The sequence below is a fragment of the Puma concolor genome, chromosome B2, assembly GCF_028749965.1.
Source record: "Puma concolor isolate L17-30 chromosome B2, mPumCon1.1.hap2, whole genome shotgun sequence".
NCBI lineage: Eukaryota > Metazoa > Chordata > Mammalia > Carnivora > Felidae > Puma > Puma concolor.
This window is the reverse complement of record NC_141671.1, coordinates 32,082,327-32,104,730: the sequence shown is the minus strand read 5'-3', so window position 1 is coordinate 32,104,730 and position 22,404 is coordinate 32,082,327. Positions and strand designations below refer to the sequence as shown.

The 22,404-nt window shown below is 39.6% G+C and overlaps 1 protein-coding gene and 1 long non-coding RNA gene across 3 annotated transcripts in view; one reads left to right on the top strand and one right to left on the bottom strand.

Annotated features, from left to right (window-relative positions):
- The window catches only part of LOC147580866 (uncharacterized), a 278,927-nt gene that overhangs the window by 96,824 nt on the left and 159,699 nt on the right, over positions 1 to 22,404 (bottom strand). The gene's annotated exons all lie outside the window — the stretch shown is intronic.
- Positions 1 to 22,404, top strand: part of TSBP1 (testis expressed basic protein 1) — a 96,322-nt gene that overhangs the window by 44,092 nt on the left and 29,826 nt on the right. Inside the window, exons 23-25 of the mRNA XM_086705973.1 lie at positions 314 to 334; positions 785 to 805; positions 18,755 to 18,775. Coding sequence (XP_086562099.1) covers positions 314 to 334; positions 785 to 805; positions 18,755 to 18,775 — 63 coding nt within the window. The remainder of the gene's footprint in view (positions 1 to 313; positions 335 to 784; positions 806 to 18,754; positions 18,776 to 22,404) is intronic.

Genomic DNA, 22,404 nt, shown 5'->3' with positions numbered 1-22,404 from the left:
TCCTGTGAAGTAAACTTACATTTACTTAATATCAAGCATATGTTTACTTTGCATCTCCTCAGTGATAAGAACTACATAGGTGCTTTAACTACTACATGATATCCCATTCAATCCTTGGGGTAAATCAATTGATCTCTTTGTAATGGCTAAGAAACTGAAGCCACATACTTGCCTAAGAACACGCTCACTGAACAACAGTTTGAACCAAGAGCTGTGTGACTACCAAACTTCTTCACCACACAAATATGCTTCCCTAGAAAGATACTTGTTCCTTTCAAACAATTATTCACTGATATCTAATTTGTTTTTTAAGGTTTGCCCTTGGCACCAATAAGTAAGTATTATATTTGTTTCTCTACTATAGTTCTCTGTGCGGTCTTCTTCAAAGTCTAAGGAACTTTGTTCTGTTAAAGTGATTTGAGTTTCTCACTGCTCTTGCATTCTGGGTAATAAGCTATTACCCAGCTTCCCCCTATAGTATAGATAATTTAAGAAAATACTGATTAAAAGAAAAGGAGTAAAGTAGCATTGGTTGACAACAACAAAACCCTGAAAAATATTAAAAACCCTGAAAAAAAATAGCAGAGGTAGGCAAAACGTTTGAGACAGGAAGTCCAAAAGGATATTTAAATGGAGAGAGATTTTTGAGTGTTCCCTCAAAGTATGCTTTCTCGTATGTCTACCCAAGTCCTCCCCTCAGAGACACCAGTGGAATATATTGGATAATACTATGTTTTCTCTATTTAAGAAAAATTAATGGATATTTTTTTTTGCTTTTTTTTAGTGATTTCACAAAGAACCTCAAGTAAGTTCTTTACTTCTCAGCCTGTCAAATATAAGACCTTTTCTGAGCACAGATATTATATTTTTAAAGTGCACCAAGGATTGAGATTCATGTTTCCATACTTTTTGCTTTCATATTACCCACAGGCCTCCCAATTAGAACTGCAAGACAATCTTTTCGATTCATAACTGTAGGAGTTCCCATTACTTCAGTTATTAACTCAACTTCCCAGGAAACCGATACCAACAGTGACTCAATATTTAAACCAGATCAAGTACTGACAACAAGGTGGTATTTAACATAGAAGTCGCCTTTAACACTATGTCCTACATTCTATAATTCAAATCTGGTCCTCATATCTATGTTACAAATGATTTTCATATAATACCAATATCCCTTGGGGTTCCTCAGACTGGAATTAAGTCACGTTAATATTAAAACCCCAAGTTCCTGTCAAGACTAATATTCAGATGCCAACAGAGCCCAGGAAGATAATGAAAATGAATAGGTGAAGAACACCACCTGGGAATAGTGGAAAGATCATGTACAGTCTAAAGAGGGTGGCTGCCGCTCAGCTCCAGCCAGTTTCTCCACACAAGAACACATATCTAGAGCATTTGAAATTTTTCAATAATGTCAGGACACATTTGGAACTGTTAACATAGACATTCTACACATTCTTTCTGAGTCCTGAGCAAGGAAGTTGACCAGCTAAACAGTCTCACTGAGAGATGAAAATATTGAGTCCATGGAGTCAATGACGCAGACCCAAGGATGAGGTTGGAAACCTCAGATGTCCATGTTTGAGAACAGACCCTACAACTGTGAACATCTGAGTTCAGCAGAAGGGATTATTGGTTTCGCAGCCAGAAATTATAATCCAGAAGCTAAACTGAAATAATTTAGTGTCTTTTTTCAGTGGAGGAACCAGAAAGGGTCGAAGGAAAGAGTTTTAAAATCCAAAACCCAAGGGATCAGGAGAGGGAAAGGCACTAAAGGATAGTGCCTTCTTTCTGGCTGTCTTGGTCTTGGCTGCTATGTATTTTTATTATTAAAAGTACACAGCAGAGCTTAAGCATAAAAAGAGGTCCTATGGGGTAGAATGATTTCCAAGGGGGCAGAAACTGAATAGGAAAACATTGTAAGGAGAAACTAACATTAAGTTCTTGGCATTTTGTTGAGAAAATTTAAACAGGAAAAAAAGGAAAAACACAAATGTAGGAATAAAAAAGGAACTTACTTACATACACAGTAAAAATTTTTTAATCATAAAAGAATACACTAAAAAACTCTATGGGAATACATTAAAAACAAAATTACCAATTAAAAAAATACATGAATTACCAAAACTGACTCAAAGAAATATAAAACCCCCAAATTATCCATAATTAGAAAATAAAATGAACAGTGAGTCAAAAAAACTTTCACCTAAAAAGCCCCAAACAAGATAGTTTTACAGGGAAGGACTTTCAAGGAACAAATTTTCAAGGAACAAATCATTCCTCTATTTGGAACTGTTCCAAAGAATACAAAAGAAATGAAACTCACTTCAACTCATTTTATGATGTTGTTATTCCTTAATTTCAAAGCAAGGCAAAGATTGTAAGAAAAAAAATGCATAGACATATTTTACTTAGAAACACAGATACAAATTTCCTAAATAAACAGTGCAATGTTACACCGATCATAAACACAGTGATACAGAATTTATTTTTAATGCCTCATAACTATGATAGAAATTATAGAAAATTTATCAATAAATTCACTAAATTCATGGATAAAAAAGAAAATGTATGATCATTTATAAAAATAAAGAAAAATTATTGTATAAAATTCAACACAGAATCCTAACCAGAATTCTTTTTGGAAGAAATAAAAACTTTCTTAAAAGGGAATAGATAAGAACTTCTTTAATCTAATTAAGGAGATCTATTCCTTTATCATTCTTAAGAATTCTAAAAAACAAGGGGTGCCTAAGTGGCTCAGTTGGTTAAGCATCTGACTCTAGATTTTGGCTCAGGTCATGATCTCCCGGTTTGTTGGATCAAGCCCCATGTCAGGCTCTGTGTTGTCAGCTTGGGATTCTCTCTCTCCCTATCTCTCTGCCCCATTCCTGCTCTTTCTCTCTCAAAATAAATAAATATATAACAAAAAGAATTCTAAGAAATAAAATTTTAGAAGCATTGCCACTCAAGTCAAAATCAATAACAAGATGACGACTACCAATTTATACCAGCCTGTGCAATAAAATAAAGGCAAAAGATATAAAGACACAAAGGGAGAAATTCATCATTATTTTCAGATTATGATTATCTGCATAAAAACTACAAAAAATGAACAAACTACTAATACTTAATATGAAGTCAGCAAAGTTGCTACATAACAAAACAGCAAACAAAACTTAAAACATTGTTTATGCCAGCAATAGCAATTCAGAAAACAGAATTTAAAAACAAAATTATACCATTCACTAAAGAAGCAAAATAAAAATCTCCTAAGAATAAACTTCTAAAAAATGTGTTGTCTTATAGAGAGAGCATGACAAATATTGAGAAAGCAAACTGAACCCCTTGTTTGTTTTTTAACCTAGCCAGATCAGTCATTTTGCCTGAGCACTTGACATTACAGAAGATGAAAAAATTTTATATCCTGAGCTAAACTGAGAGAGAAATATGGGGAGGTAAGAAAAGTAGGGGAAGGGAAAGAAGAAGGAAGTAAGGAAGAAGGAAAAAAGGGAGGGACAGAAGAGAGGCCATCCATCCAACTGGTCTTGTCTACTCTTAAATAGCTCAGTTTAGCACAAGGACCTAGAATAAAACTTTAAGCCCATTTGCTCTATACTGCTGCTGTTATGCCCAGAATTCGTGATCCCCAAAGACCACTAGGGAGCCGAGTCCGATGCAAAAGCAAAGAGCCTTTATTCGAGCTAGCTCGTGCTCAATCCCCTACCTGCACCGACGCAGCGGTGAGATACCAGGGAAAGAGAGCGAGTTTCAAAAGGACAAAGGTTTTATTGGGGCCTAGGGGCAGTTGGTGAGGTAATGGCTGTGGCCTCAGCCGATTGGCTGGGGAAGGGTCCTGGGGAAGGGTCCGAGTCCTGTTAGGCAGGTGAGGGGGGGTTACTCAAGGGGAGGAGGTGTGGTCAAGGTGAAGGACACAGAACAAGATGGAGTTGGCTGGTGTAGGCCCGCCCTTTCATTCCCCCCTTGTCATGTAGCTTAGGGACCCAATCATGGGACCGGCTGCATTTATGGTGACAAGGGGAACAGAGTTTGGAGGTTTACGCAAAGTTCTGGGAACCAAGTGTCCCTGGGGTGGCTCTGGGACGTCTGATTAAGTATTGTCCCCGAGCTGGTGTCTATGGTCTGCCAGGTGATGTTTTGGGGGGGTGTGGGGACTCCCGGCAGCATGAGCAATGACAAGCAGAGTTAACAGAGTTACCAATATTAGGTAGGTCAAATGCGCTGTAGCTTGAGCTTGAGCAGCTTGTGTTGGTCCCGACTGATGGCCCATCACGTGACAACGTCCTTCCGGATCGAGGAGGGGTCTGCTGGCTGAGCGTGGGTGTGATGGACCCAGGTCGCGATGCCGTCTACCTTGAGAGCGGTGGGGGTTGTCAACACCACGATGTAGGGTCCCTTCCAGCGCGGCTCGAGAGTCTCTCGGTGGTGCCTCTTGACGTAGACCCAGTCTCCCGGCCTGTACTGATGAGGTGTCGGGATCGGGCCAGCCTCGTAGATGGCACGGAGGCGCGGGCAAATGTCCTCGTGCGCCCTCTGGAGCCCGCTCAAGGAAAGAAAAAGTTCTTGATCTTTAAACTCAGCAATAAGTTCAGCTCGAAGGCTGGGAATAACAGGGGGTGGCCTGCCAAACATGATCTCATAGGGAGTAAAACCCAGAGTGTAAGGAGTGTTTCTAACCCGGTAAAGGGCGTACGGTAGGAGAGTCACCCAGTCCCCGCCAGTCTCCATGGTTAATTTGGTAAGGGTCTCTTTTAGGGTTCTATTCATTCTTTCTACCTGTCCTGAGCTCTGGGGCCTATAAGCACAATGTAATTTCCAGTTTGCCCCCACCGCCTTGGCTACTGCCTGTGTTACCTGCGAGATAAAAGCTGGTCCATTGTCTGATCCTACCATGGAAGGAAAACCATACTTGGTAAGATGTCTTCTAGTAGCTTCTTAGCCACCGTCTGAGCCGTTTCATGCTTGGTTGGGTATGCCTCCACCCAGCCAGAGAAGGTGTCTGTAAATACCAGGTCCTCGTGTAGTGCCTCGTCGAAGATGGTGGGTGAATTTTTGAATCCCTGAGGTAGCCGTGTCCAGGTGAGTTGCCCACTGTAGCCCTCCTCCGGATCATGCCACTCAAAGGCGAACAAGGGTTGGCTCTGGGGTGCCAACAGCAGACTGAAGAAGGCGTCCTTTAAATCTAGTACAGTATACCAGACCCTGGAGGGCGCCAAGGAGCTCAAGAGAGTATATGGGTTGGGAACAGTTGGATGTATGTCCGCGACCCTCTTATTTACTTCCCGGAGGTCTTGTACCTGTCGGTAGTCATTTGTGTGAGGCTTTTTGACCGGCAGTAAGGGGGTGTTCCAGGCAGACTGGCAAGGAACTAGTACCCCTAGGCTTCGTAGTCTCCGGATGTGTGGCTGGATCCCCTTCCGGGCCTCCTGAGACATGGGGTATTGTTTGATCCTTACCGGACTCTCTCCTGGCTTGAGCTCTACAAGGACTGGGGTCCTATGAGGGGCTAGTCCCATCCCCCCCGTCTCTGCCCAAACCGAGGGGAATTCTTGTAGCCATCTGTCTATATTATCCTCTCTCGGGAGCGCCTCCTGGTGGAGGAGGTATTCATCCCCCAGTTTCATGGTCAGGACCTGGATGGGGTGGCCCTTGCCATCGGTGACCTGAGGCCCCCCTTGTCTGAAAGTTATCTGAGCTCCAATCTTGGTCAGTAAGTCCCGTCCTAACAGCGGGTAGGGGCATTCTGTTATTACCATAAAGGAGTGGGATACCCGGCCCGTTCCCAAATCTACTGTTCTTCGGGTAGTCCATGAATATTGGCTCATACCAGTTGCCCCTTGTACCCAGGACTTCTTGTTGGCTAGTTTTCCTTGTGGGGTGCGGAGGACCGAATGTTGTGCTCCGGTGTCGACAAGGAAGTCAATAGGGGTCCCCTCCACTTTAAGAGTTACCCTGGGTTCGGGGAGAGGGTCCGAACCCCGACTCCCGTAATCACTTAGTTCATCTAGCTCTAGGACTTTTACTCGATCAGTCTTGCTTCCCTTCCCGCCGGCCCTTTTTGGACAATCTCGGGCCCAATGCCCTATCTCCTTGCAGTATGCACACTGATCCTTCTGCAGCCTCCGCTTCCCCCCTTGGTGGTTCCTTTATCTTTTCTTGCGTTGTCTGCCAGCTGCCAGAGACGGCGGTCTCGTTCTCAGGGAAGTCAGCAGTGGTAGCTAGTAGTATTCTGGCCAGGTCTCGAGTCTGCTTACTGCTGGCAGCCGCCATAGCGCGAGCCTGCTTGTCCTCAGGAGGCTCCCGGTTATTATATATCTTTTCGGCTACCACCAGTAAGTCCTGCAGACTTTTTTTCTCCTAGTCTATCTATTTTCTGTAATTTTCTCCTAATGTCTTTGGCCGATTGGTTTACAAAGGCCATGATAACAGCTGCCTTGCTTTCCGGAGCCTCTGGATCCATGGGGGTATAGGTACGGAATGCCTCCATGATCCGTTCTAAAAAGGCAGCCGGAGATTCATCTTTTCCCTGTTGTACATTTCCTACCTTGGCCAAATTGGTTGGCTTTCTAGCAGCCATTCGGAGACCCCCCATTAGAGTCTGGCGGTAGACCCGGAGCCTCTCCTTACCTTCTGCCGTGTTGAAATCCCACTGGGGCCAAGTTAAGGGGAAGGAGGCATCTATCTGAGCCTGGTTGGTGGTGGGATTCCCATCTGCGCCCGGAACTAGTTTTCGGGCCCCATTGAGGATTCTTTCTCTTTCTTCAGTCGTGAACAGGACCTGCAAAAGCTGCTGGCAATCGTCCCACGTGGGCTGATGGGTAAACAGAACAGAGTCTAATAAATCAATAAGCCCTGCCGGTTTCTCGGAAAACTTAGGATTCTGAGCTTTCCAATTGTAGAGGTCACTAGTGGCGAAAGGCCAATAGTGATGGGGCTGATTCCCCTCCGCGTCTGGGGGTCCGGTGGCTCGCAGGGGCAGAATAGTGGAGTCGGCGGCGGAGGCGGATTGCTCCCTCTGAGCCCTTTGTCTGGTAAAGGGCGGGCTTCCCCCTGGAGCGTTTCCGCCTCCTGCTCTCTCGGAACAGCGTCTGCCTCCCCCGGAGGGGGAGGATGGTGTTCTTCCGGCATCCTAGAGGGGTTATACGGGGGAGGAAAAATTAATTCTTCTTCAATACCCCCCTGTAGGACAGGGTAGAGGGGTGCTGAAGGCTGGGTAAGACTTTTCCTCTTCTCTGTCTCCTGCAAAGCAAGAATGGGTTTTGGCTCCGGAGGGAGCAGGGTTAGGAAGGGCTTAAGCCAAGAGGGTGGGTCTTCTACAAGGTCCTGCCAAATGATAATGTAAGGGAGCTGATCAAGATGGCCCGTCTTAGGCTGAGAGATGATACTCCTGACTCGGTGGATGGTAGGGAGGTCGAAGGTCCCCTCTGGTGGCCATCCGACATTGAAAGTTGGCCACTCGCTAGAACAAAAAAACTGCAACCGACCCTTTCGGACTTCCACACTGAGGTTGTTAGCTCTTCCCCTCACATCCTTAAAGTGATCAATCATAATACTTAGAGGAGTAGTCTGAGTCTGTCCCATAACGTCCGTCCAGTAAGTCCACAGAGCAAAACAGAGAAACACAAAAACAGACAAACAGAGGGCCCCTAGAAAGTCTTCCAACTCCATGGAAGCAAAACTACAAGCTAGCTTAGACCTTTGAGGGGATTCCATGTCCCTCCAAAACCGATGAGGGGATTCCACGTCCCTCCAAAGACGACGGCCTCACGCCGACCAGCGGGAGCGACCCGCCTCGTCTCCGACCTTTGAGGGGATTCCACGTCCCTCCAGAAGGGAGAATCGGAACGTCTTCCGAAACTCCCGGCCCGTGGTCCTCCAGTGCATCCACTTAGACCGCGTCGGGCACTACCAGAATTCCAGAAATGAGCTCACACAGAAAAGACAGAACAAACAGACACTAACCGTGGCCAGTCAGGCTCTCCGGGTCGGGGGTCCCTCGGGGTCTTGGGGATCCCGGGCCGAGCCCCCAAATGTTATGCCCAGAATTCGTGATCCCCAAAGACCACTAGGGAGCCGAGTCCGATGCAAAAGCAAAGAGCCTTTATTCGAGCTAGCTCGTGCTCAATCCCCTACCTGCACCGACGCAGCGGTGAGATACCAGGGAAAGAGAGCGAGTTTCAAAAGCACAAAGGTTTTATTGGGGCCTAGGGGCAGTTGGTGAGGTAATGGCTGTGGCCTCAGCTGATTGGCTGGGGAAGGGTCCTGGGGAAGGGTCCGAGTCCTGTTAGGCAGGTGAGGGGGGGTTACTCAAGGGGAGGAGGTGTGGTCAAGGTGAAGGACACAGAACAAGATGGAGTTGGCTGGCGTAGGCCCGCCCTTTCACTGCCTCCCTAATGGAAATAATTTTAGTGCTGACTTTAACAATGTCAATACATATAGATGGGTAGTGACCTTTGTCAATATATAATTATAATGCAGAATTCATTTATTTGCTAATGATAACAATGAGAAAGCTGACTATAACTTTGTAGATTATTCCCCTTATATTCCTGCTGTATCTTTTATTATGTGAGCAGTTCTTCTGAATCAAGTCTCCCTCCAAGCATTGCAACTTGAAAGAAAGAAAGAAGAGAAAGATATTTCTAGGCATTCACTTTGCCTCTAGCTTTTGACAATACCTTTAAAAGACATAATATAAGACCTGAAAATAGATAAACTATTTTCAAAGACAGGGAAATTCAACAACATATAAATGTTAATTCTCCCCCCAACTAATTTGTAATTCAATAAATTCAAATAAAATCACCAACAGGATTTTTTGTGCATCTTGACAAATCCATTCTATAATTCATATAAAAGAGAAAAACAATCCAAGAATAAATAACATATTTATAAACATGAAGTTCCCAAGAGGGAAGGCTCACCCTAGGTATTTCAGTTGATTATCAAGTCATTTAAAACACTATAGTGATTGAATGCATCTGGTCTTAGCATAAGAATAAACTAATCAGTGGGGGTATACTAACCAGTGGGGGTAAAGGAGAGTGACATCAGCAAAATGGCAGCAATGAAATTTCTAGCACATGTCTCTCCAGAAACAGCAATGTGAACAATTATCCACACATGAGAATACCTTCAAGAAGCCAAGGATTCCAGATGAGGGACTACAGCACCTGGGTAAAGTACAGAAATAAGACCCACTGAGGAAGGAAGGAGAGACAGATTCACATTATTCACATCACCTCTCTTTCATGCACAGGTAGCCCAGCAGAGAGGGAGACACCTATGGGAGGAGAGTCCTCAGGTCCTCAGCTCACTCTGGCACACACTAACGAACTCCTATGGCATCAAGCTCCTGATAAACTCCCATGAATCAGACTCCCCACACACCCCAGCACTGGTGAGCTCCTGTGGCCTGAGACTCCAGGACAGCCTTATCACTGGGCCATTTCCCTTCGACCCCAGCTGCCACACCCAGTCCCATGAAACCAGGCTCTAAGCCCATTCCTGTACTGGACCAACATCCACGGACTAAGACGCTAGGCATAACTCAATGGTGACCAATGCCTGATTGGTAGCTATGGACACAGGATCTAGATCTGCCCATGTTGACCCAGGTCACAGTCCCTTCATCACATTCAAGGACCAGGCCCAGGCTTGCTCCCACAGACCCAGGTACCAGGCTGGTCTCCATGTACCCAAAAACAGGCTTACCTATCTGCTGACCCATGAACCAGATCTGCTTTCCTGAAAACTCTAGCAGCAAGTCTGCTCATGGCATCACAAGCAGGCCTACCCAGAATCTCTTAATGGCCTGAATGGTGGAGTTTTGCTGCCAAATCCATTCTGTAAAGACTGGAAGTGGTGCCTACTCCCTCAAATACATAGACACCAAAACAAGGCCACAACAATCATTAATCAAGAAAACATGACTCCATCAAAGGAAACTAAAGAAATGACAATCTATGTACTATTTGACAAAACATTCAGAATAACCATCTTAAAGAAATTCAGTGGACTATAGAATAGACAACTACTGAAAATAAGAAAACAATGCATAAACAAAGTGAGAAATTCAACAAAGTAATAGAAACCATTTTTAAAAAAACAACTTGGAGCTGAAGAAAAAATTGAACTGAAGAATTCAATACAGAGGCTCCGTAAGAATTCAGCCAAGTAGAAGGTAGAATAGTGAACTAAAAGGTCATTTGAAATCATCCAGTCAGAAGAGCAAAAAAAAAAAAAAAAAAGAATGAAAACTAGTGAAGAAAGCCCACCTGAATTACTTATAGGACACAAAAGAAACAATCTGCACATTCTTGGAGTCTCAGAAAAAGAGGGGGAAAAGAGCAGAAAGCTTATTTAGAGAAATAATGACATAAAACTTCCCAATCTGGGAAGAAATTTCGAAATCCAAATTCATGAAGCTAGTTAGTCACCTCAAAATTTCAACCCAAAACATTCTTGTCCAAGGCACATTATTTACAGATATCTAAAATCAATACTAAGAATTTTATTTAATTTTAAACTATGATGGCTTTATTTTTTTAAGTTTATTTATTTATTTTTGAGAGAGAGAAAGAAAGAGAGAGCAAGGGAGGGTCAGAGAGAGAGTAGAGGGAGAATCCCAAGCAGGATATGCACCACCAGCACAGAGCCCGCTGTGGGGCTCAAACCCATGAACCATGAGCCTGTACCAGTTGGATGTTCAACTGGCTGAGCCACCTAGGCACCCCAATACTAAGAATTTTAAAAGCAGCGAGAGAAAAAAATGGAATCCTCCTAAGGCTTTCAATTAATTTCTCAGCAGAAATCTTTCAGGCCAGGAAAGTAGATTGATATATTCAAAGTGCTAAAAGGAAAACACTGCAAACCAGAATACACAGCAAAGTTGCCTTTTAGGAATGAAGAAGAGAGAAAGACTCTCAAACAAACAAAAATGAAGGAGTTCATCACTACTATATCTGACTTACAAGAAATTCTGAAAGGAATCCTTCGGGGTGAAATGAAATGCTACTTATTAGTAATACTAAAATATAAGACACTATGATAAAGTTAAGCATGTAGCCAAATTCAGAATATTCTATTACTAATACATTGTGGTGTGTTAATCGCTTAAATCTAGTATAAAGTTTTAAAGGATAAAAGTATTAAAGTAACTGTAGCTACAACAATTCGTTATGGGTATGCAATATGAAGAAGTTAATTATGATATCAAAAACATAAACTATAGGAGAAAATAAAAAGATAGAGTTTTGTACAGGATTGAAAATATCAGCTTAAAATAGAATGCTATAAAATGTTTTATGTAAGCCTCATGATAACCACAAGGCAAAACCCTACAGTATATTCATAAAAGATAAGGAGAAGGGGGATCAAATCATACCACTTGGGAAAATTTTCCATTCACAAAGAAAGACAGCAAAAGAGGAATACAGAAATAAGGGGCTTAAAAAAAAAACAGCCAAAAAACCAGTAAGATGGCATTAGTAAATCCTTACCTATCAATATTTACCCTAAATATAATTAGATTAAATTCCTCAATAAAGAAGCAGAAATGATTAAAAAAATAAGACCCAAGTATATGCTACTTATAAGAAACTCACTTCACCTTTAAGGATACACTTAGGCTTACAGTGAAAGATGACAAAAGACATTACATGCATGAGGAAATGAAAAGAGAAGAGAGAGGTAGCTGTACCTCTATCAGACAAAATAGACTTTAAACAAAGACTATAACAAGAGACAAAGAAGTTCATTATATAATTATAAAGTGATCAATTCTTCAAAAGGATATAACAATTATATATGCACCAAACTTTGGAGTAGCTAAATATATTCAGCAACTATTAACAGATATTAAGCAAATACTAACAGGGAGAAATTGACAATAATACTATAATAGTAGGGGACTTCAACACCTCACTTTCAAAGTGGAAAGATCATACACAGACTGAAAATCAATAAGGAAACACTGGATTTGAAATAATATCTTAGACTAATGAACCCAACAAACATATACAAAACATTCCACCCAACAGCTGAATAAACATTCTTCTCAAGTGCACACATATATTCTCCAGATATATAGGTCACATCTTAGGTCACAATTTAAGGCTTAGCAAACACAGAACACTGAATCATATCAAATACCTTTTCCAGCCAAAATGCTATGAAACTAGAAATCAACACTAAGGGGAAAACAAGAAAATTCACAAATGTGTGGACATTAAACAACAGGCTGCTGAATAATAAATGGGTCACAGAAGAAATTGAAAGGCAAACCAAAAAATATCATAAGACAAAAAGTAGAAAAACAACATATCAAAATTTATGAGATGCAGCAAAAGCAGTTCTCAGGGGGAAGTTTCATAATGAAAAACACCTATGTTAAGAAAACAACCCACAAACAACCTAACTTTCCACCTCAAAGAATTACAGAAAGAACAAACTAAGCCAAACTTAGCAGAAGGGAAGAAATACTAAAGATTAAGATCAGAAATAAATGAAATAGAGACCAGAAAAACAATAGAGAAGACCAAGGAAACTAAGAGCTATTTTTCTGAGAAAATAAACAAAATTGACAAACTATTAGCTAGAATAAGTGAAAAAGACTCAAAATCAGAAATGAAACAGGAGCCATTACAACTGAAACCACAGAAACACAAAGATCATAAAAGACTACTATGAATATTTATATGTCAACAACTGGATAACCTAGCAGAGGTGGATGTTACTAGAACCATACAACCCACCAAGACTGAAACAGGAAGTAATAACATTTGAACAGACCAATAATGTGTAAGGAAACTGAAGCAGTAATCAAAACCTCCCAACAAAGATGGGGCGCCTGGGTGGCGCAGTCGGTTAAGCGTCCGACTTCAGCCAGGTCACGATCTCGCGGTCCATGAGTTCGAGCCCCGCGTCAGGCTCTGGGCTGATGGCTCGGAGCCTGGAGCCTGTTTCCGATTCTGTGTCTCCCTCTCTCTCTGCCCCTCCCCCGTTCATGCTCTGTCTCTCTCTGTCCCAAAAATAAATAAAAACGTTGAAAAAAAAATTTTTTAAAAAAAACCTCCCAACAAAGAAATGCCCAACACCTGATTGTTTCATTGGTCAATTACATCAAACACTTAAAAAGAGGTGACACTAATCTCTCTCAAATTCTTTCCCAAAAGATGAAGTGTAGGAACACTCTCAAATTTTATGAGGCCAGCATTAACCTCACAACAAAGCCAAATGAAGCCACTATAATAAAAGAAAACTATAAACCAATATCCCTGATAAAAAAGATGCAAAAAATCTAAACAAAATACTAGGAAACTAAATTCACCATCACATTTATAAGATCATACACCATGATAAGGTAGGATTTACCCCTAGGATATAAGGATGGCTCAACACATACAAACCAATAAATGTGATACATCACATTAATAGAATGAAAGATAAAAATCATATGACCATCTCAAGAAATGCAAAATAAAAAAAAGCATTGGATGAAATTCACCATCCTTTCATAATAAAAATTCTCAGCAAATTCGATGTAGAAGAAATATACCTCAACATAATAAAGGCCATATAGGAAAAACCGCAAATAACAACATACTCCATAGTAAAAGGTTGAAAGCTTTTCCTCTAATATCAGGAATAGGGCAAGAGTGCCCACTGTCACCACTCCTATTCAGTGTAGTGCTGGAAGTCCTGGCCAGAGTGATTAGCTAAGGATAAGAAATTGAAGGCATTCAAATTGGAAAGGAAGAAGCAAAACTGTCTTGCATGTATAGGATATGATTTTATATACAGAAAACCTTAAAGACTCCACTGAAAATCTGTTAAAACTAATAAACTCAGTAAAGTTGCTGGATACAAAATAAACACACAAAATCAGTTGCATTTCTATACACTAACAGTGCAACATCTGGAAAAAATGAAAGAATCCCATTTACAATAACATCAAAAACAATAAAATACTCAGGGATAAGTTTAAGCAAGAATGTCAAAGATCTGTTCTAAAAATTACAGGATGCTGATGAAAGAACTTGAAGAGGACATAAATATATGGAAAAATATCATGTGTTCACACACTAGAAGAATTAATATTGTTAAAAGTCCATACTACCCAAAGCCATTTATAGAGTCAATGCAATTCCTATCAATTTTCCAATGGCAATTTTCCCAAAAATAGAAAATACAATTCTAAAATTTGTATGGTACCACAAAAGACTGTGAATAACCAAAGCAATCCTGAGTAAGAAGAACAAAGCTGAAAGGCATCACATCTCCTGATTTGAAACACTGTTACAAAGCTATAGTAATCAAAACAGTATGTTGTGGCATAAAACACTGACCAGTGGAATAGAATTGAGAGCCCAGAAATAAACCCAGTCATATACAGCTATCTAATACTTGACAAGAGAGCCAAGAATATTCAAAAGCAAAAGGATAGTCTCTTCAATAAATAGTGCTGGGAAAACAACATATCCACATGCAAACTAGACTCCTATCTTACCCCATTTGCAAAAATAAACTCAAAATTGATAAGAACAAACACTGTAAAATTATTAGGAGAAAATCAAGGGAAAAACTCCTTAACATAGACAAAATAAAAAGGTGTAAATACACCAAACTAAAAGGCTACTGCATAGCAAAAGAAACAATCTGCAAAATGAAAAGGCAACTTATAGAATTAGAAAAAAAAATACCTGCAAACCCCCTAGTCGATAACAGATTCATTTCATTCATATATCTCATGTATTATATAGAAATCAACTCAATAGCAAAAATTCTGATTTAAAAATGAGTAGCAGAATTGAATTGAGATTTTTTCAGAGAAAACATACAATGGCTAGCAGGTACATGAAAAGATGTTCAACATCACTGAGATGCAAATCAAAAGTACAATGAGATATCACCTCACATCTGTTATAATGGCTATTATGGTAAAGAAAAGAAACAAGTGTTAGTGAGGTTATGGAGAAAAGGGAACCTTGTCCACTGTTGGTAGTTCACACTATGAGGTTCCTAGAAAATTAAAAACAGAACTACAATATGATCCAGCAATCCTATATCCAAATATATATCTGAAGGAAATAAAATCATTATCTCAAAGAGATATCTGTACCCTTATGTTCACTGCATGTGGTACTGTAAGGGTCATTTACAATAGCTAAGACATGGAAACAATCTCAGTGTCCATCAACAGATGAATGGGTACATATATATACCATTTATGATACCATTATAAATTTTAGAATTGTGGTCTATGCACACACACACACACACACACACACACACACTGAAAAATTATTCAGCCATTAAAAAAGGATATCCTGCCTTTTGTGACATGGATGGACCTTGAGGGCATTATGCTAAGTGAGATAAGCAGACAGAAAAAGACAAATACTATATGTTCTCATTTATATGTGGAATCCAAAAAAGCTGAATTCAGAAGTAGAGAGTAGAATAATGGTTGCCAGAGGCTGGAGTGTGGTTGGAGAAATAGGGAGATGGTGGTCAAAGGGTACAAACTTCCAGCTGTAAGATGAATAAGTTCTGGAGATCTAATGTACAGCATGGTCACCAAAGTTAACATTACTGTACTGTATACTTGAAAATTGTTGAGATCTTAAATGTTATCACCACACACACACACACACACACACACACACACAAAGGGTAATTATGTGAGGGACTAGAAGTGTTAACCTTATTGTGGTAATCTTACCACAATGTGTATGTGTATTAAGCCACCACATTGTACACCTTAAACCTACATGTTTATATGTCAATAATATCTCAGTGAAGCTGGAAAAAAAATCAGTGAGACAAAATCAAAAACCCAGAGATAGATCCTTATTGTATGAGAAAGTTGAGCTCATAACAGAAGAAGAATTCAATAATTAGTCTCAGGTCAAAAGATGTTCTACCTCATACTTTCCTAAAGTAAATCCAGCTGAATTAAATACCTAAATATCTATTACCATTTAAGAAAATACAATAGAATTGATATATGACTCAGATAGGAAGGAGGCTTCCTTCTAAAATACCCAGAAAAAAAGGTAAAATAAATGTTGACTAACAAAAACTCAAAACTTCTTATGGACCAAACACAGTACAAACAAAGTTAAAAGACAAGAGGGAGTTGGTTGAGAGAAAATTTTTGCAGTGTGCATAGTTATCAATGTTATACAGCATTAAGAATATAAATAAAATCCCACAATCGGTAAGAAAAATAAATTACATGACTTAAGGACAAGAATAAACAGTTCACAAAATAGGGAAATTGAATGCCTAATAAACATAAATTGCCAAATTTCATTAATTATCAAAAATACAACATGAAAATGAGATATTGCTTTTCTCAAAATATACTGGCCAAAATTTTAAAGCTTGACAAGATCAAACATTATTGAGATATGTGGTTAAGTGTCAACTCTCTCTGAACAGCAATTTGTCAATATCTAAATTAAATCTAAAGCATACTCTGAATTCTACTTCTGGGTATAAACACTAAAGTCATACATATGTACATAAAATGTCACGTACAAAGATGTTTGTTGTGACTTTTTAATAATCAAAAGTCAAAAATAAATTAACATATGTATGCTGATAGGATAATACACAGCAGCTTAAAATGAACTAACTACGTATCTATGTGTATATAAGCAACATCTCAAATCATAGTGTTGAATGAAACAAACCAGATGCAAAATGACATCTCTTGATACAAAATGATACTAAAAGATGACACGCAAATTAAAGCAAAAATATTCAAACCCACCATATTCCTTAAGTATCCACATATATATGAAAGTACCTTTAAAAATAATTGGATATACACTGAACTCATAATTGAGGGAAGAAAATGAACCTGGGGTTGGTGATTCAAAGGAATTTTATCCATCCCTGTATTATTTTCTTTCTTAGAAGAAAAGTTGGGAACAAATATGACAAATGTTACATGATAGGTAGTATGATTATTAATTCCTGAGGTATTATTATTTTTTACAATATCTCAAAGAGAAGGCAGGTCATCATGAAAAAGCCACTGATCTTCAGAGTGCCTCAGGGTGCTGGGTCCAAGAAAAATAAAATTTTCTTTTTTATTTTTAAATTTTTTTTTTCAACGTTTATTTATTTTTGGGACAGAGAGAGACAGAGCATGAACGGGGGAGGGGCAGAGAGAGAGGGAGACACAGAATCGGAAACAGGCTCCAGGCTCCGAGCCATCAGCCCAGAGCCTGACGCGGGGCTCGAACTCCCGGACCGCGAGATCGTGACCTGGCTGAAGTCGGACGCTTAACCGACTGCGCCACCCAGGCGCCCCGAAAAATAAAATTTTCATACTCTGCACTGATACTTATAACCTGAGCTCCAAAACAGCACAGATTGAGTTCAGTCTCATAACACTACTTCAGTGAAATTGCTGCTTACTCAACTGTAAACAAGAATACACACACACACACACACACATTCTTACACACTCAAGGAACAGTTTTCACCATTAGCACAATCCAAGTTCATACACAGAAAACAATAATCTAGAAGCGCCTGGGTGGCTCAATAGGTTAAGCGTCCTACTTCAGCTTAGGTCATGATCTCATGGCTTGTGGATTCCAGCCCCGCATCAGGCTCTGTGCTGACAGCTCAGAGCCTGGAGCCTGCTTCAGATTCTGTGTATCCCTCTCTCTCTGTCCCTCTCCTGCTCATGCTCTCTCTCAAAAATAAACAAACATTAAAAAATTTTTAAAAAAGAAAGAAAGAAAACAATAATCTTCTTTGTGGGTTTTCCATTCTTACACGTAGTTTGATTACTTGGAGTCATAGTGTATCAGATATCTCCTTTTCAAATCTCACTTTGTCATGTGATCTCTGCTTTGTTTTTTTTTCATACGTGGCCCTTTTAATGATTTCCTAGAAAAAAAGAACAAGCTGCCCCAAACGTGTATTATTTCAACTCTTGCTAGATTTAAAACAAAAAACAAAAAAACAAAAACATAACTTTGAACTTATTGTTTCTGGTCTGATTAAGTTTTCAAAATCTTACAGCTAAAAACCTTCCAGGGCTTAGGCACAAAACGTCATACGATCACCCCTCTCCCAGCAGTCTCTTCTGCTCACCCTCATACATCTTATAGCAGAGATCACTGTGTGCCTTCAAATACCCCATACCTGTTTCACCTGCAAGGCACAGAACCTTCTTAATGGGTGCTTGAAGAGAACAGAGGGAAAGGGGGAGCAACCTGATGCTGGCTACAGTAGGGAGAATTTCTTCCTTGATTCAGCAAAGATTTGTTAAGTGTCTGCTCTCTCAGAGACCATGCTGAGTGTGGGGTTTGATGAAGAGAAGATAGAACCTGCTCTCATAGAAGGGAGTGACAGTATGGGCAAACCAAGTAAGGAACAATGGCGAGGACTGCAGAGATGGAGAATGTGGGTAGAGATTAGAAAAGAAAAATGACAGAGGAAGAGAAAGAAAGTAACTCAATTAAAATAGGTTGGGATACGACACATTTCCTGATTTCACACAATCAGAGACCTAGAGGGGAAAGGGAAAAGTGAGCTCCATCACTGGCTCTGTATCCTTCCTTCCAGAACATTCCCAAGGCAAATGCCCCTTGTCACTACTGTTCAGTGTGTGATGCTTCCACTGGAATGACATCAGTGAAAATGTGTTTCTGTTTCATCAGACAACCACACTAATTTGTTTGTCTTTTTTTTATTAAAGCAAGACCTGAGAAATCTAAGAGTAAGTCCCATGTTTCTCTCAATTATATTATTATCATTGGTGTTTTATGGTATGTAGAGGCCCTTTTGTGTCCTGTTTTTAGTGTGAATCTACCAAAATTTAAGATTTATATTCCTGCTTCTGGTTTTATTAATATTTCCAGCATTCTTTGTCTTCTAGCTTCTTGTTTTCTTATTCCTATTTCCAGTAACTTGTTCCATTTTCAACTATCCATGTCCATTTGGAGGCTATAATTTTTTTTTTTTTTAAATTTTTTTTTTTTTTCAACGTTTCTTATTTATTTTTGGGACAGAGAGAGACAGAGCATGAATGGGGGAGGGGCAGAGAGAGAGGGAGACACAGAATCGGAAACAGGCTCCAGGCTCCGAGCCATCAGCCCAGAGCCCGACGCGGGGCTCGAACTCACGGACCGCGAGATCGTGACCTGGCTGAAGTCGGACGCTTAACCGACTGCGCCACCCAGGCGCCCCTTGGAGGCTATAATTAAAATTGGTACTTAATATGGTGGTAGTATAATAATAAATAATACTTATTCAGTAATTACAGTGTGTCAGGGACTTTATTCAGGGCCTTATATGTGCGTATACATTATATCAGATAAGTATTGTTATTCCTATTACAAACAGAAGAAAATAGTGAAACTAAGTAACTTGCCCATGATCCCACAATTAATGAGCAGCAGAGGCTGGGAATCTAATCTGGACTCTAAAAGTCTGGCAGTGCCTCCATCTCAGTGAGAAATATGGTCACCCAGCCCTAAGATACTTATGCTTACAAGGAAAAGAGAAACCTTTCTAAAATGAACATAATGAACAGTAATTAGCCAACAAGAATCACAGTAATGATCAAGATAAACCAACACAATCATCCCAAAGAAATGATGGGAAGAGAGGAATAATAATAAAACAAAGTGTAAGTGAGAAAAATCTTACCCGTCAATGGGTTTTTCAAAATACTTATTTAGGGGCGCCTGGGTGGCTCAGTCAGTTAAGAGTCCGACTTCGGCTCAGGTCATAATCTCGCGGTCCGTGGGTTCGAGCCCTGCATCGGGCTCTGTGCTGACCGCTCAGAGCCTGGAGCCTGTTTCAGATTCTGTGTCTCCCTCTCTCTCTGACCCTCCCCCGTTCATGCTCTGTCTCTCTCTGTCTCAAAAATAAATAAACGTTAAAAAAAAATATTTATTTTTTGAGGAGGGGAGGTTCAGAGAGAGAAAGAGACAGAGAATCACAAGCAGGTTCCACACTGTCAGTGCAGAGCCTGAGGCGGGGGCTTTAACTCACAAACCATGAGATCAAGACCTGAGCTGAAAATCAGAGTCGGATGCTAAATTGACAGAGCCACATGGGCACCCGCCCCATCAGTCAATGTTTTTTTGAGAGTTTGAATTAGCAGACAGAAACCAAAAGGAAGAAATAGCATCTCCCAATGATTCCATTCTTAACCTTTCTTTCCAAAAAGGCACTCAAATTAAGAAAGACTGGGGCAGAGTGATCTGAAAGATACTTATTCTCGCATCATAGTGAATTGATTCTAAATACAGATTTGGTAGTTTCTCAAAGTCCTATTTCTAAAACTTCCAGCATAAAGTTTAAGAAGTAACTCCATTGTTCATCCAGAAACCTTTCACTCATTTATTTATTTGATTTTTTTTTTCCACAGAAAGACAAGAATACCCAAGTAAGTTCTATATCTATTCATCAATTCTGGGGTTGGTTCCCATACTTGTTATGTCCTTTTCTGGACATGAAAGACCCTGACATTCAAAATTTTGAAGTTTGTCTCTCCTGTTTTTGTATTAAATAACTTCCTCTAAAGTAAATGATGAATACTTTAGAAAGAAAAAAACCCATAGATGGCAGATCAAATAATGAAATGGCTAACGCTGACCTGGAATTAGAAATAATACTTCTGAACATTTTTTGTAAATTGTCACCTATAGAAAAATATTCTAGTTGTTGCTACTTTCACTACTGGAGTCTTTAAATGCTTTTGGTAGAAAATTTAATGACAGAAATAAAACTGAGTTGCAAAGTTAAATTGAGATCTTACTCATTCAAATATATATATATATATATATATATATATATATATATATATATATATATATATATTTATTGAGGGCCTACCCTGTGCCAGGCACTGGGAATACAGCAGGGAGAAGAGAAGAGAATAACTGCCCTCCTGGAGTTTGCATATGAATTTAAACATTCCTGACATGCTTCTTATTCAGTGAAGTTGAGGAGAATATAAAGAAAAGTAGTTCATTTCTCTCCACTTCTAAAAATGGAGCTCTTGCATCTGACAAATAATGCTTTGGTAATAAAAGAGAGTATATTTCTGTCTTCACCCATTGAACAGTATCAATGACAGCCATGTTCTCTGTATCCACTTTAAGACACTGCAATTCTAAGAAACTCCCTTTCTGTTTGATATTTCTGTTATGCACTCACTGTGGGTATTTTTCCTAAACGTAGCTGTTTCCATTTCAAAAGAAAGATTGACATTTCTATTTCTCACACCCTCTCCTCAGAATTCTACTGGAATATTTATCATTTTTCACAAAACACAAACCACAGATTGGTGGAAAAATCAATCATGTTGATTTTTTTTCCTAGTAAGCTAAAATGTCCTACCTAAAGCAAGACTTTACATGCTTAACACTCATGATAAGGACATAACAGAATCATAAACTATTGCCTGAGGAGGGAGGCAGGAAAAGTAGGATTTATCCTCATTTCTGACTGGCTGGAGCTGCTCCTGTGCACTGATCTTTGCTTACACCTCAACCAACATTTTGTCTCTTGGATTACTGAATAATGTCTGGAAAATGAAACTGATAAAAAGAAATAATTAAGAGTGAGATGAAAATCTCTTCGGATTGACTCTACTTTTCAACAAAATACATTTTCAACTAAATATAAGGTATAAATGATGGAGAAAAGTGGGAAAACTCAGAGTAAGCAAATGAAAGAAGGGAGTAGAATGAAAATGAAAGCAAAAATATGTAGAAAATAAGGCTTTTCCAGCTCCGTGGTATTCAATTTCCAAAAGAAACTGGATGATAAAAGGAAAACCAGTCAGTTCCTTGCCACTCTTTCAAAATGACTATGTTACTGGAAAAGAGAGACTAAGATAACTCATGTGAAAGGCTAGAGTTTGCTTTCCCTTTTTCATTCTAGAAATTCCCATCTGGAAACAGTATCAGTAAGATTAACGTCAATGTAAATTTTGTTATCAATATCAACCTATCCTAATAACTTGTGTTTGGATTTTAGCATATGTAGCAGTACCTATCAATAAGTTCTGTTTCTCTTCCTAAATCTGGTACAAGATGGGTTCCCAAAATAAGGAGAAAATTTTTTCTAACTCTGACCATTTCCATTCAATTCTTGTGTTTATAAATATTTCCTCTCCCTCTTGGCAACCTACTAGGTTATTACTCAATAGAAAGAATAAACATTTAACTAAGAGACTATAAAAGAAACAAATTTTGTTTTCTAAAACCAATTTCAAATAGCTTTTAATAACACATAAAAGGAAAGATACATAAGGTGGAATATCACAAATGTGGAAATACCAACAAGGGGCAGAGGAAAAATCAGGAAGATATCTTAGGTGTAAAAAGGAAA